Consider the following 15,033-nt stretch of genomic DNA (forward strand, 5'->3'; position numbering starts at 1 on the left):
TTTTTTTTAATCTATAGTATACCAGAGAGTCCAAAAATTACATTACCAATAGCGGTACTAGCAATAAATTTGCGACATTTGAGGGTTTTTGTTTGCTTGTTTGGGTTCTTTTTTCTCCCAGAATATATACCACTAAGAATGTATGGTTAGAGTACTATTAAGCACTTCTGAATACCTCTAAAGCGCTATCATTTCTGATTCTTGCTTGTTAAGCCTTAGATTATAATCTTTTTCAAACTGAAGGAATTCTTGTTTTTCTGCTTTTAGTGGCATGTTTTCTATTGTTTAGTGATATAGTTTCTGTTCTTTAGTGGGACATGTAAAACACAAAATAGCTAAAAATGCACATCCTAAGACTTAGCAAGGTAATACGAATTTAAGTAAACAATTCAGGATAGCTATGAATGATGAACATCTGAGCCTCTGCACTGACCAACGTGCATTTAAGGCTGTTTTTCCATCAACTAAGCATCATCCTAGGACATATGTATTCAATGCACTGTATCTAGTGCATTGAGATAAATCTCTCAATAAGAACAAAGAAAGCAAGTAGCTTGCTTTGTAGCAAATCTCCACGCACCTAGTGTGACTAAAGAAAGTCAACAATTATTATGACTACACACACATCTCTAATTCATCACCTTAGGCATTTGTTGAGATAGAAAAAAAATGTGGGCAAATCTGGGGCTATTTATAATCAGGAAAGGATACAAGAAAAGCTAATCTAAATAATTCAGTCTCCCATTTGACCAACGTGTATTAGTTTTATTGCATACTCTTGTGCTCTGCAGCAGGTTAACACATTTCCAAAGGCAGGAGCTATACTTTAGTTTTCTTTCGTACTGAAAGGAAATAGCTGTATATTCTGGTGACAATTTGGAGTCTTTAAATTTTATTCACTTATTGGGTTTAAATAAATAATACCAGTTTAAAGAACTACACGTTTTAGACACTGCTTTTTTTGGAGAATAAACATGATTAAGTTTGGATGCAAATGTTTCAAGAAAAATGAGACACTGAAAGTGGATTTTTGACACTTCAAACGAGGTGGTAAGTCAGAAAGCCTATATGAAGTATCTTTTTTTTTTTTTTTGAGACAGAGTCTCGCTCTGTTGCCCAGGCTAGAGTGCTGTGGCGTCAGCCTAGCTCACAGCAACCTCAAACTCCTGGGCTCAAGCCATCCTCCTGCCTCAGCCTCCCGAGTAGCTGGGACTACAGGCATGTGCCACCATGCCTGGCTAATTTTTTCTGTATATATTTTTAGTTGTCCAGTGAATTTCTTTGTATTTTTTACAAATACAGCCTCGCTCTTGCTCAGGCTGGTCTTGAACTCCTGAGCTCAAACGATCCACCCGCCTCGGCTTCCCAGAGTGCTAGGATTACAGGCGTGAGCCACCGTGCCCAGCCATGAAGTATCACTCTTAATCAAAGCTTATAAGTGTTTCAGTTTTGTCTTTAATGCCACATAAAATCATTGTGAAAATTAGATGAATATGTGTAAAGTGCTCAGAATGGTATCTGGCACATACAACTGTTATCTCTTTGTGAGAATTAAAATTCAATATAGCTTTTCTTTATAAATCAATGTTGCACAGAGAGAGATTAAAAACCTGAAAAGAGAACTATCAAGTTGGTATAGAAATCAATACTAGAACTTATAATAAATATTTCCCTATTTTCTGATCTATGGGGTTTAGGAATAGTTCTCATTTGAGATTTTTACACAACCGTGAAGTTTACTTTATATTCAAGGAAGATCCTCCTGGTATCAGTTCTTAAAATACACAATCAGAATAAAAGCAGTTATCAAAAACTACATTTTATTTTAAACAAGTCTCTATTTAAGGAAAAGTACATTCTTTCCGGTTTGTCTTCCCTCAACTCCGGCTACATACTGCTGCCCCTGCAGCATTTTCAATCTTTGCAAGTTGACTGCCATCCCAATCGCACTCACAAACCTGACCTAGTTTCCACCTCTATGGGTTATCTGACTCACCATGAGGGCGATGTGTGTGTGTGTATGTACAGAATAAAAGGGAAGGCTCCTTCAAAAGAAAAGAAAGAAATAAAGCAAGATGTTGGCACAGCTCAAAAGAACCCATCTGAGAAGAGGGCCTTCTTACGGGTCCGGCAACAAACCCTCAATCACCCTGGGAAGGTTCCTTCCTGGCATTTTATATAGCCTCTTGGTATCTTAGGATTTTATTTTTCGTAACAACATATGACATGCAAAATTTTTTAAAAATTGTAATAAAATTATAGTAAAAAAAAGGGAAGGGTAAATCGTAAAAAGGGTAATCAATGAAAACATTTGGCTTCCACTTCAAACCTCTAGACAGGTTTGTGTATCTGTCCAGAACTCGCATATATTATTACACACATTTTATGTGTGTAATACTTCAACATAAATAGAAGTATTCATACTACTCTGCTAATCATTTAAGACTAACTTGGAGATTGTTCCCTATCAGGTGAGAGTAGACTAATTAACTTAATTAAAATCAAGTAAGTTTTAACAAAATAGTTTTAAATAAATCAACCTCCTCTCCTTTCTGCTACAAGTTAATTAGCTTCCTGTTGCTACTAAAGTTTGTTTTTTGTTTTTTTTTGAGACAGAGTCTCACTCCGTTCCCTGGGCTAGAGTGCCATGGCTTCAGCCTAGCTCACAGCAACCTCAAACTCCTGGGCTCAAGCGATCCTTCTGCCTCAGCCTCCCGAGTAGCTGGGACTACAGGCATGCTCCACCATGCCCGGCTAATTTTTTCTATATATATATATTTTTAGTTGTCCAGATAATTTCTTAGTAGAGATGGGGTCTCGCTCTTGCTCAGGTTTGGTCTCGAACTCCTGACCTTGAGCGATCCCACCTGCCTCGGCCTCCCAGAGCGCTAGGATTACAGGCGTGAGCCACCACGCCCGGCCGCTACTAAAGTTTTTAATTAATATATAAAGCAGCAGTTCTCAAACTTGAGCGGACAACGTTATCATCTGGAAAGCTTGTGGAAACAGATTACCAAGCCCACCCGCGGAGTTTCTGGATTTAGAAGGTCTGGGACAGGGCTTGAGAACTGCATTTCCAATAAATTCCCAGGTAGGTGATGCTGAGGATTCAGGGACCACACTTTGAGAACGAACCACCAGTATAAAGGCTGCATTAAACCCCATTCTTCCCACCTCCCAGCAGCGCTCGCCTAAGGTGGCACAAGCGACTACTCGTCTGGAAACCTCAGGAAGGACCCAAAAGTACCCGGCCCAAAAGAAACAGCTCCCCGATGCAAGCCGGAACCGAGGTAAGACGAACCTATGTTCCGCGCACGCCGCAGCCCGACTACGCCACTTCCCCGCGACTACACCCGCCCTCTCCGCGTCCCTAACGTGAGTTAGGTGGACGGCTTAGAGGGCGCGACGAATCACGTGAATCTAGTGACATCTCGCGAGTATTTGTATCTCTCGCGAGACTTCACCCACCTCTGTCTTTTCCTCCTTCCAGCGCCCGGCTTTCTTCCCCTCCCCCTCACCGCCGACCGAGTTTTTTATTTTCAGACAGAGTCGCCTTGTCGCGAAGGATTTTTTTTACTGCTGCTGTTGCTGCTACCACCACCACCCCTGGGCTAATTTGCCCTGACCCTTTCCCGCCGCCCTGCCCCCAACCCCACACAAGGTAACAGACCCCGTGCGGGAGAGAGTAAGGCCTAGTTGGGCCTCGGTCTCTCCCGAATTAAAGCAGAGGCCCGTGGCCGACTGGCCAGCCTCGTCGGAGAAGTCTGGGCGTCGGCAATAGAGTTAGGAGCCACTGTCTCCTCGCCTACCCAGAGTTAGCCTTGAGGGGCACCCAGTGCCATGGTGGTGAACGAGGCCAACCAGGGGAATCCGTCGGGTGGGGTTGGGATGCCCGCGGCGGTTCGGGGAAGAGCTTGCTTGAGGGTTGTGGGAGCTCCGGCAGTTTCCCTGGAAACTGATGTTTGAATTTAGAGGTCTGAAATAATTGTGCAAGTAGTGGCGGGCTTTGAGGTGTTGGGGAACTGGAAGGAGGCAGGTTGGCTTGCTTTAACCCTTTGAGACCTTTCCAGATTCCAGGCTTTTGTTGAACGGAAATTTTAAGAAAGATAAGGATCCTCGGAAATCTTGTATGTTTGCTTATAAGTCATCAAAAAAGAGTTCGTAACTTATTTTCAGAAAATGAGCTGGTTTTGGCAAAAGGCATGTTCCTTACTTAAATCGGAGTGTATTTGCGCTGTTCTCTTTTACTGAAGAAAAATGCATCGACAATTATTTAGGCGACTGGGTGAAAAATTTTTGTTCTCGAGAAGAACTAAATGCATTCTTAATTGAATAGTTCAAGTAGAGAGGGTTATTTATGTAGTTAATTAAAAATAATTCTTGTTTGGCTTTGGAAACAAGTGCTTAAAAATAAGATTTTTTTTTTCCCAAAAAGATTCAACTCTTACAACAGACCAGTGCTTTTTGAAAAGAAGATATAACAGCCTTGATTATTGAGCCAAACAGTGCCTTCCCTATAATAGGAGTTTAAAGAAAATTAGAAGTTTCCCTTTGCCTCTTATCTCTTTTTCTGCTTTTCTCTTTATATGGAATTTATCTCACATGTTTATAATCCTCAGAATCATTCTATCGTCTTGAAGTTTGTGGTTTAGCTCAAGTCTGAACTAAGAGTAAGGGTACTGGGTAATTAAACTGTAATGTTAGTAAGGGGTTGGAAGCAAAAACTGGTTAATTCAGGCAGATAGGGAAATTAGTTTTTATGGTTTGATTTTTGGTCTTTTCATGGTCTTACCCTTTTTATTTTCCCCAGATGTCAGAAGATTTAGCAAAGCAGCTGGCAAGCTACAAAGCTCAACTCCAGCAAGTTGAAGCTGCATTATCTGGAAATGGAGAAAATGAAGATTTGCTAAAATTGAAGAAAGATTTACAAGTAAGTGTAGGTGGACAATTGTAGTTTTTCTGTGTTTTTCAAATGATTTATTGCTTAGAATCCATAGGCACCCAAAGCACCATTTGGAGAGGGTACCCCTCCTGTGTGTGTGTGCACGCATCTGTGTGTGTTTTAGTGTTATATGTATATGCACATAGGCACTGTGGCTTGTAGAAGGAGGGTTGCTTCCTCTGTATATATCAAAATGAGTGACACATTATTCTTTATATAAATTTTGGGTGCTTCTATAATTTTAAAGATAAGAGTCGGTTTTGGAAGTCTCAAATTCTCAAGGAGAAGAGGTACATACAACTCTACAATGAAAAGTGCTTTTATTTTGTAAGATCTGGCAAGGGAAATTTAGTTCAAAAGATATTACAACTAAGATTAAAAAAGAAAAATATAACCATATTAAGATGCTTTTTAATGCCACAAGATTCTTTGAAAATGAAAATGTGGCTTTTTTCCCCCAAAGTTGTGCCTTACACCTTATATTGAAAACATATATTTCAGCAAATGAGAGGGCCAAGTTAAAAAACAAACAAAAAAAAAAACCACATCATAAAAGTACTTCAAGAGGTACATGTTCTCTGCATAGATGTTTGAAGTTAAGGTTAGGTTTTACAGTGTAATCGTTGACAATTGTTGAATTGATGTGGTGAAAAGGAGATCTTAATTTGTCTGTCATGGAAGAGTTAAATAGGTATGAAACTTTTTTTTTTTTTAAACCTGCACTGGGATTTCAAGACACAGAGATAGTAAATATCTGTTGTTTCTTAGGACACTAGGTTTATTAAGAAAAATAGCATATATAATTTGTAAATATTAATACATGGGACTTTTCATCTTAAGAACGTCCTTTGACTTCTGAACCTGATTTTTTTTTAAAGTTTTAAGGGTATTTTGATGATCTCTTTACTGATTCAGTGTAAGTTCAAATCTGTGTTCTATCTAAATAATCCTTTCCCTCCCTTTATCATCCTGTTGTCCATTAAAACTATTAATATTTTAGGATATTAGAACTGCAGACAAATGGAACTTACCTGAAATGGGATCCAGATTTGGGATTCTGAAACTGCTTATGTGGGCATAATTAAGATGAGTTTGAATATTTTCAAATTCTAAATTTAGGATAATAGTATAGTTTTAAAAATGGAAACTATCTGGGATAATTTCAATATGAACAGGACACTCTCTTCAATGTATAGAAGCTGGGTCTGTGGATTTTAGGGTGCCTCAGTCAATGAGAAAAAGGTGTTTGGGGGCAATTTCTCTCACAGACCCTTCAGTAAAAATAACCCAATGGTTTGCTATCTGCCCATTCATTTGATTTGCTTACATGTTGTGAGTATACATTGAAGATGAGGCGATAGAGGCAAACTGACCTCTTGTGTGCTTATACTCTAAAGTACTAACTTTCTGTTTGCCCCAATGAGAGATCTCCAGTCTACTTTTACCAACCTAAAAGCAGTCCTTTTTTTCTTTGAAGAAAAGAAAACATTGTGTGCCAGTATTCTGTATATTGCTTCCTGGGCAGTATATGTGGAACTGGTAGAGGGGGAGTTGAGAGTGGAGTTTGAAATATCATCATCAGGTCTTTTTAATATTTCTAGAATAAATTTGTCATTAGAGTCTGGGTAGAACTGCTTTACTGTGACATGATCTATACCGCATGGAGAAACCATGTGGTGGACATTATAGTAAGCACCTAAAAGGCTTACCTAGGGCTCAGTTAATAATGACCTGGGAATCATTTATGTGTAAACCATTTAGAACAGCACTATCCGATAGAACTTTCTGTGATGTTAGAAATGTTCTGTGTCTGCTGTTCAGTACCATAGCCACTAGCCACATGTGGCTATTCAACGCTTGAAATACAGGTCAGGTTACTGAGGAGCTGAGTTTTTTATTTAATTGGATTAAATAACTACATGTGACAGCCATGTTAGATGCCAAAGATTTAGAAAGTTAAGTTCTAATACCTCTGGTAGTAATAACAACAATGCCTTTCCTAACTAGTTTTCATCACAGTTTCTTTCCCTCTTATTCTATCATGAGAAAAAAAGTTTAATTTTGGTTACTAGGCTAGGTCCCTTTTGAACTGAAAACTACTCAAAGATGGAAGGCATCTTTTAAGATTAAGTAAAATTCTGACAAGTATTTGGCTACAGGCTTCCACTTAGTAATTGTCTCCATTGAGGCTACAGTTACAGCTTCTATTTTGCTGTGAGTTTTTCCCTCCCTCCTTTTTTCTTCTCTGCTTTCTGGGAAGTATCTCATGCCACTGGTTTTTAATTCTGTCTGTCATGTTTGGTGAGAAGTCTGTTCAGCCTGATTGAGTTTGTGGCTTTCTCATTTTCATATTTTCGAACTATCATATGGTTTCTAATTCCTTGTGTTCCTCTTTTGGAATTATATCCTTATCCTGGTTATTAATTTGTTTGCCATTTGATTTATGACAAAATGCTCTTTCTGTATTTTTTCAATGACTTCATTTTGCCAGTAAGGTTTCCATGTTTATTTCTTTTATGTACTGTTTTTAATATAGACTAAAGTTACTCAGCAGGCAGCAAATTAATCTACTGAAGTCCTGCCTTTCTTCACTTAAAAAGTGGGTATAGTAAAATCCAGGCTAGCTAGCTAACTAGCTCCCAGGGTAGTCTATGATGATCACAGAAATAGTAAATTTATTAGGCTGTTTTGCTGAATAAACTGGTTCTAAAGGAGGCAGGGGTCAAGTCACTTGTCTCATATATTACAGTGGCTCTCTGCATCCCCGAAACGCCTTCCTTCAGTAAGCAGAGTGCTTGAGTGCACCCCCTTTGACCTGCTGATATGTAGATCACAACACCTGATGCTTCCTGGAATTGCCGATTACTGTAACTGCTGCCCATCTGTCGATGAAGGAGCAGTTTCAGAACTCAGACTTGAGGGAGGAAAAGTAATTAATGGTATGTACCTTCAAGAAACCCCCTCATACATAAAATAGTTTTTCTAATACTTTGGTCCATGTGCACATGTGAAGAAAAAAAAAATAAAAGGTTCTTCATAGTTTGGAGGTGGATGTAAAACTATAGCAAAGTTAAAGGACACTAGGAGTAAATGCTCTGGACTTTTTTAAAGGGTCATTTCAACACGGCTCTGAAAATTCTTTATAATATGCACAGCTTTTCAGGACCCTTTTCTTTGATGGAAATGTATTTCCTTACGAAAATACAATGGGAAAATGTTCTGTCCTGAAAAAAATAGAGTTCTGAATTTGAGACCTACAAATGCAGAATTCATGTTTGTGCTTTAATATAATAGTTAAGTGGTCCCTAGGAAGATGTGGAAGTATTTAATGATAGGGATTGTGTGCGTTCTTGAGTCAAGCTTACTTGATTATGTTCCTGGCCCTAAAAGTGATTAACTGAAAACAAGACTGGATAATTTACTCTTCTTCTCTGTATTTATTTGGAAGGTTCTTAGTTTTATTTGCAAAGGACTATCTAAAAAGTATTTAAGTGGCTACTTGGCAACTAATAAAACTTAGAGATGTTATTTCTACTGAATTTTTAACTCAAATCTGAGTCTTGTAGAACTGACCTTTCTCTAAGAGCTTATATTCCTTTTTTTTTTTAAAGACTTTTTCAGAAATAGCTGGGAAGATTTAGAATCTTTAGGAGAGAGGTAATATTTACTGGCTACTGAATCAGAACTACTATTAGAAAACTTCAGTGGGAACAAAATCTCAGTACACAGTTTAACTTTGCTAATTTTTCTCCCTAAATACACAGTATGGTGTTTTAAATGCAACAGTGGGGGAATAGGTATGCAAGATCTTAAATCAGATAAGATGAAATATAACATGGATCTTCATTAGAGTAAAAAATACAGCAGATAGGTAGCAGAATCTATCAATGTGTACTATTTCTCAAATTTTTAAACCATCTCTATATCAACCATCTTTGAATGAAGCCAATAAATATAAGCCTGAATTGCAAAAAATGTCTGCCACACAGAGAGGCATTGCCTATCTGTGTTTTTATTTTGTTTTTTTCCTTTTAAATGAAGCCTAATGTGCTTAAGGTATGGAATATTTTAAATCTAACCTGTTAATTTGCTTACCCAGATGGGGTGAGTTTTATAAGAAATGGATAACTACTGATTTCTTTTATATATGCCTATAGTATTTTAGTAGAAATATGTATAAGTAGGAACATTTTTATTACTAATAGGGCTACTTCAAGTGTTTTGAAGATTAGGGGGTGGCTAGGCAGTTAATACTACTGCCAGGTAATTTCCTATAAAACAGTACGGTTGCGTAAAATATATATGACAATGATAAGAATAAAAGTGATCCCCAAATCTAGTTTAGTCCCTCATACTTGACTTTATTTCTTATCTTTAAAGAGATCTAGTCAGCTAAAATAGTTACTTAGAAATAATACATGGTGTTTAAGCTCAAGTCTACTCTGTTTCCATTAGTATTTGTGGTTAAGTTGAAAGGCAACTATATGGGCTTAAATCACAGCTCTCCAACTCACTAGTATAAAAGGTTGTATCTCAGTTTCTACACGGGGATAATCACAGTACTCTGTTAACAGTATTATGAACAGCAAATAAATATATGTAGAGTACTTAAGTGCTATACAGTGTAAGAGCTGTTGTCATCAATAACAAAGTAGTTCACAATGTGAATTATAAAAATAATGTTATGGTTTTTGTTTTTTTATTTTTAGGAAGTCATAGAACTAACCAAAGACCTTCTGTCAACTCAACCTTCTGAAACTCTTGCAAGTTCAGACAGTTTTGCTTCTACTCAGCCCACTCATTCATGGAAAGTAGGAGACAAGTGTATGGCAATCTGGAGTGAAGATGGACAGTAAGTGTAGAAAAAAAAAAAACTCTAACTATAACATGAAATAATAAAATACAATGGTAAGAGGTTTTTATTCAGTTTGAACTACTCTGTTTTAATCTTTCTACATAGGCAATATGATTTATAGAGCCAGTTTGATTCTTGGATGGTTGCCATTAATACAATATAGTTTTGACTTTAGATTAAGTTTGGGGGGAGAACAATGGCTTGGATACTAGAGAAAAGAAAAATGAAAGCAGAGGAAAATGAATGGTTATTTCTAAAATAATCTAAATTCTTTTCAAATTGAAAATTGAGTGAATGGTTGGTTATCTCAGACTTCTGTGACTTGCATACACTGAAATCATTCTCATAAGAAATAACCTTTTTCCAAGAGATTAAAGAACATTGAGCAGATATATTTGTAAGAGACTTTCCAATAATATTTTGATTAGGACTTCCTTTTCGTTAGCAGATGGCTAACTTCAACCACTCTTTTGTATTATCTTTGCCAAAAAGGCCATTTGATTATAGAAGTTTCATTTTAGACACATGTAATGATTATATCATTACAATATAAGTCTTGTAGGCTGAGTACTAAACCTTTACTCACCTGCTTACAGCCATGATATCTTTACAGGTGTTATGAAGCGGAGATTGAGGAGATAGATGAAGAAAATGGCACCGCTGCAATCACCTTTGCTGGTTATGGCAATGCTGAAGTGACTCCACTGTTGAACCTCAAGCCTGTAGAAGAAGGAAGGAAGGCAAAAGAGGATAGTGGCAACAAACCCATGTCAAAGTAAGTAACTGAGACTTTATTAGTATTTTAGGTGTGATCGTCCCCATTCAGGTACTTGAGATAGTCTGCAGAGAGAATCTCAGTAGGCTACATTGAGGTAAGAAAGTTACAGTACTGATTACCATTGTTTTGAAGATTACTGATAATAGGGTTAACATTATATGTGTATGCCTAGCTAAAGTGAAGACATTTTGGTTCACTCTTGGGCTTTCAGTAAATATTGAGAGGATACTCTGTACTAAAAACATTTTCCCAATATATTTTTATAAAGCAGATGCTAGGGCTTACACCACAGTGAAGACGACCAACTTGGGCCTTGTCCCAGTTAAGTTCATTAAACATCTAGGGCAGAAAAGGCATAATTAAACAAGTGCTTTAATGATAAGTATAAAAGTTATGAAGGGGATACAGTAGGTACTTCAAGGGAACAAAGAGGAGGTACCAAAACTATACTTTCATTATCAGGGTAGGTTTCTTTGAGAAAATGACATCTAAACTGAGATTTGAAAAGAATAGGAGTTAGCCAGGGTTTAAAAAAAAATTAGAAGGCCGTGTGACATTGAGTATATATATCTGGGTTTGCATCCTATCTCTGTTATTAAAAAGCCTATGACCTTGGACAAGGCGCTTCACGTCTGTTTCCTCATCTGTAGAATAAGAGGCAATAGTTATGTACATTAACTAGGCTGTGAGGATTAAAGTGATAACATTAATAAAGCGCATAACAGAGTTCTTGACATGTAGTAAAGGTTTAATAAATGTTTACTTTTTAAAAAGGGGAGGCATAAAAGTAACAGAAATCCCTGTGGTAAAAACTTGGGGCTTGGAAGGTGGGTGGTTTGAGAAGAGGATAGAGAGGTGGAGTCCAGACTATAAAGAGCTGATAAACCACTGATAACATTTTAAGTTGAAGGGATATGATGTGATCAGATTTGAGCTTTAGAATGAATGAAAGCAAAAGAGAAGGCAGCTAACTGCTATGATCCAAGTATAAGATGATGGCAGCCTGAACCCAGGAAGTGGGAATGGAGTGTATGGTTTTGAATGGTTTTTAACAGGCCAAATTAACAGTATTTTTAGTCTTTGACTTCTGTGTAAAAAGCCATGCTTAGCTTCATGGTGGTGATATGGTACTGGGAGTCTGGATTTTGCTTTTCTTAAAGATGTCTTTCTTCACCCTTCATTTGGTTAGAAGTTAGTGTTAACTGAGCAGAAATTATTGAGAGTTTTACTTAGAATTTTTTGGAAACACTTGGTTTTTTTGTTTTTATAAGAACTGTTAGCAGTAATTTCCTTTTTTGCTGCTGTATTGCTCTAGGTGAAATAGTTTTATCTACATTGAATCTCTTCATACATTTTTTTCCAAATGCTGTACTTGCTAACTATATCTATTTGGAAATTGATAAAGGTTTAGACATCCATCAATATTGAAATTCAGTTTATTCCTAAAACACAACTGGCAAAAGCTATATAAAAGTCAAATAAAAGTTCACTTTGAAATATTTGGTTTATATGTGTAATAGATTATAGTTATGTTTAAAAGCTTCCAATGATGCTACATATTTCCAAAAAAACCATTTCTTAGTAGTGCTAGGTGATTGGCATTGATTTTAATGAGTTAGTGCTTTTTATTCATGGAGAGGAATGTATGTTTATTGGGAGTTTTTTTGTTTTTTTTTTCCTTTGCACTGCTAATGTCTACAAAGAAGTCATCTTTTAAGTCTTAACAGTTGACATTTAGCTCTGTTTTTTCCACGCAGAAAAGAAATGATGGCCCAGCAGCGTGAATATAAAAAGAAGAAGGCTTTGAAAAAAGCACAGAGAATAAAAGAACTTGAGCAGGAAAGAGAGGACCAGAAGGTGAAATGGCAACAGTTCAACAACAGAGCCTATTCTAAAAACAAAAAAGGCCAGGTTGGTAAATCTTTTAATCATGCTTTGTAAATTTGAAAAGTGCGACTGTCATTAAAATAACTTTAGTATGAAAAGAGAGGTACATAGATTTTTAGAAGTACATGCTTAACCAGATCTTAAATTCAGAATCGTCAGTCCTCAGTTTGGCTTATTGGAAAATAACCTCTGTTAGCCACTGTCTCTGCATTAAAAAATATGAATCGAGTTTATATCAGGAATTACAAAAAGTCTATGCTCTTTTCCTTCTACAAACTAAAATTTGAAAAATTATTTGCTACCTTACCACTTACAGGCAGTCTGCTGAACTCTACCTGCTTTATTAACATGCTTTTATGCTGGGCATCACTGGTAGATGTTATTTAAAAGAGCATTCAAGTTCCCTTGATACATTTATCTTTCTAAGTGTGTGTGGGAGGAGGTGGGTAGAAAATAACCATAGCATTCATATAGGAAGTTCAGAATAAGGATAACTTGGCTTTCAGCCATATCTTCCTTAGTTTTCATTGGTGTCAAGATAGCTCCTCCAGTGGTGGACGTGACTTCTGGAAAGTAGCACTTCTTTTCATAAAGATGTGTATTTTGTGCCTAACAAGGGCCAAGGGACAATTTAGGCATCATAACAGGCCCCACAGTAAACATCAATATAGCCAGAGTTTTAGTCATGCTAAAATGGATAGCTCATAGCTAAAATTAGGATTAGAGTTTGCAAAACTAAAATTTTTAAGACACCTGAAGGCAAGTGTTATGAGGGTTAATAGCGTGTAGTGGTATTTTCCACAACTTGTAAGTTGGAGTAATTGGCTTCCAGCATGAGACCATTTCAGTAACCATTTTGACACTAAACAAACAAAGGCAGTGTGCTTTTCTTTTGTAAAATATTGAAACCAGAACATACTTTAACATAAAATTTGAAACTTTTGACTTTTTCCAGAACTAATCAGGAATGGTTTCTGTTTTCTTTCCCGTAGGTAAAGAGGAGTATTTTTGCTTCACCTGAGAGTGTAACGGGCAAAGTTGGAGTAGGAACTTGTGGAATTGCTGATAAACCTATGACGCAATATCAAGATACTTCTAAATACAATGTTAGGCATTTGATGCCTCAATAATCAGAAAAACTGTTGGATTTCATCTCTGCAGGGCTTTACATTTACCTTTTTATCCTTATATTTTTCTAAAGGTAAATTATTTGTTAGATGAGTAAGGAAGATACCATTGTTGTCACTGTTTGACTTCAATAGAATGAAACTTGAAGAAATTGAATTTGATAACTGCTATTCATTTAACTTTTTTCATTACTACTACCACAGTTCCCTCAAACTTTGTTGAATAAAGCGACTTTTCTAGATGCTGCTTAGTACAGCACTTGGATGAATTGTTGATCTTCCTATTATCAGGCCCCCACTTAATCTATGGTATATACTTTTTTGTAAGTCATAACTTGGAATTTTCAGATGCTTTGAACTTGATTCATATTCTAGCAATTCATTGAAACATCAAGGCAAAACAACAACCCGCTAAAGAGATCTTTACCGTTTTTTTAATCTTCAACTTTAAAACCTAGCTTTTGTCCAGTTCAGCCTAAATATAGGTTAATTTGTAAATGGCAAAGTTTGTTTTGAGGTTTTTCCTTCAATACTTTGTTTCCTAGGCCTATTATGCCATCACTAAAGTTGATCCAACTTTTATTTTTATTCAAGTTTTAGTTTTATGTAAGAAACCATGTTTAGGATGAACTACCTTTTCTAAGGTATTTTTGTTTTCTGTATGTTTGCTTTTTTCCTGTGTTGATTTTTCACTTAGTTGTGGTACCATGTTTTGGATGTGTAATGTTTATATGGGAAGACAAAAAGCTGATGTATAGCCCTGTATACAGTGTAGATACTATTTTTGTAAAAAAAAAAACAAAAAACAAGGCTAAATTAATGAACAAGAGTACTGAATGTTTCATCATTAAAATTTCTTGTATTTCTTGTGCATTAATCTGACCATAATTTTCCTGTATATTATGTTCATGTAGCTGAGTTTATAATTTTTAACTAGATCAAGTCAGCATTTGTTGGTGTAAGTGAACATCACAGTTACTGTCAGTTGAGTTTAAGCCAAATACATGCATAGAAAAGGGTCTTCCTATTAATGGAAGAAGATTTTTAGGATGTATGTTAATTTCAGTTTTGTATGTTTAACTTTTATTAAATAAAGTGTTTTTAAAATCTCCAGGGTGTGTTAACAAAAGGATGATGTCTTTAGCTGCCAGCGTTGGTGTAGTGATTAAGCCTGTGAAGTACTTGCACACAGCATTGCCGTGGAAGAGAATATTCAGTATGTGATAAAGATTTCAGTAAATCCTTAAGTATTCCTTCCATTAGATAAAAAGTTGGATCCTAAAGTACAAGCCAGTCTTACTTTAAGGGCTTGTGCTATGTATAGGGGTATTTGTAAATTTTTGGTGGAAGGGGAAAATGAGTTTTTATTTCATGAATTTTAATTTTTTGATGAATTGAAACTTAGGAGGATAGTGATGAATAGTAGAATTCTTCATCTCTCCCT

The 15,033-nt window shown here is 36.5% G+C and overlaps 1 protein-coding gene across 2 annotated transcripts; it reads left to right on the forward strand.

Annotated features, from left to right (window-relative positions):
* Positions 1-3,443: 3,443 nt before the first annotated feature.
* SMNDC1 (survival motor neuron domain containing 1) lies at positions 3,444-14,702 on the forward strand. 2 transcript variants are annotated; one of them, XM_012663910.1, is made up of 6 exons: positions 3,444-3,661; positions 4,811-4,930; positions 9,652-9,794; positions 10,411-10,572; positions 12,333-12,486; positions 13,455-14,702. In XM_012663910.1, the coding sequence occupies exons 2-6, from the start codon at positions 4,811-4,813 to the stop codon at positions 13,590-13,592; spliced, it is 717 nt and encodes a 238-aa protein (XP_012519364.1). In that variant the 5' UTR covers positions 3,444-3,661; the 3' UTR covers positions 13,593-14,702. The 2 variants fall into 2 exon arrangements, with proteins under 2 accessions (XP_012519364.1, XP_012519365.1); XM_012663911.1 differs by lacking the exons at positions 3,444-3,661; positions 4,811-4,930 and adding an exon at positions 7,827-7,881 and having other exon boundaries at positions 13,455-13,839.
* Positions 14,703-15,033: the final 331 nt, after the last annotated feature.

This window comes from Propithecus coquereli, unplaced genomic scaffold, assembly GCF_000956105.1.
Source record: "Propithecus coquereli isolate 6110/MARCELLA unplaced genomic scaffold, Pcoq_1.0 Scaffold84, whole genome shotgun sequence".
In the NCBI taxonomy this organism is placed as follows: domain Eukaryota; kingdom Metazoa; phylum Chordata; class Mammalia; order Primates; family Indriidae; genus Propithecus; species Propithecus coquereli.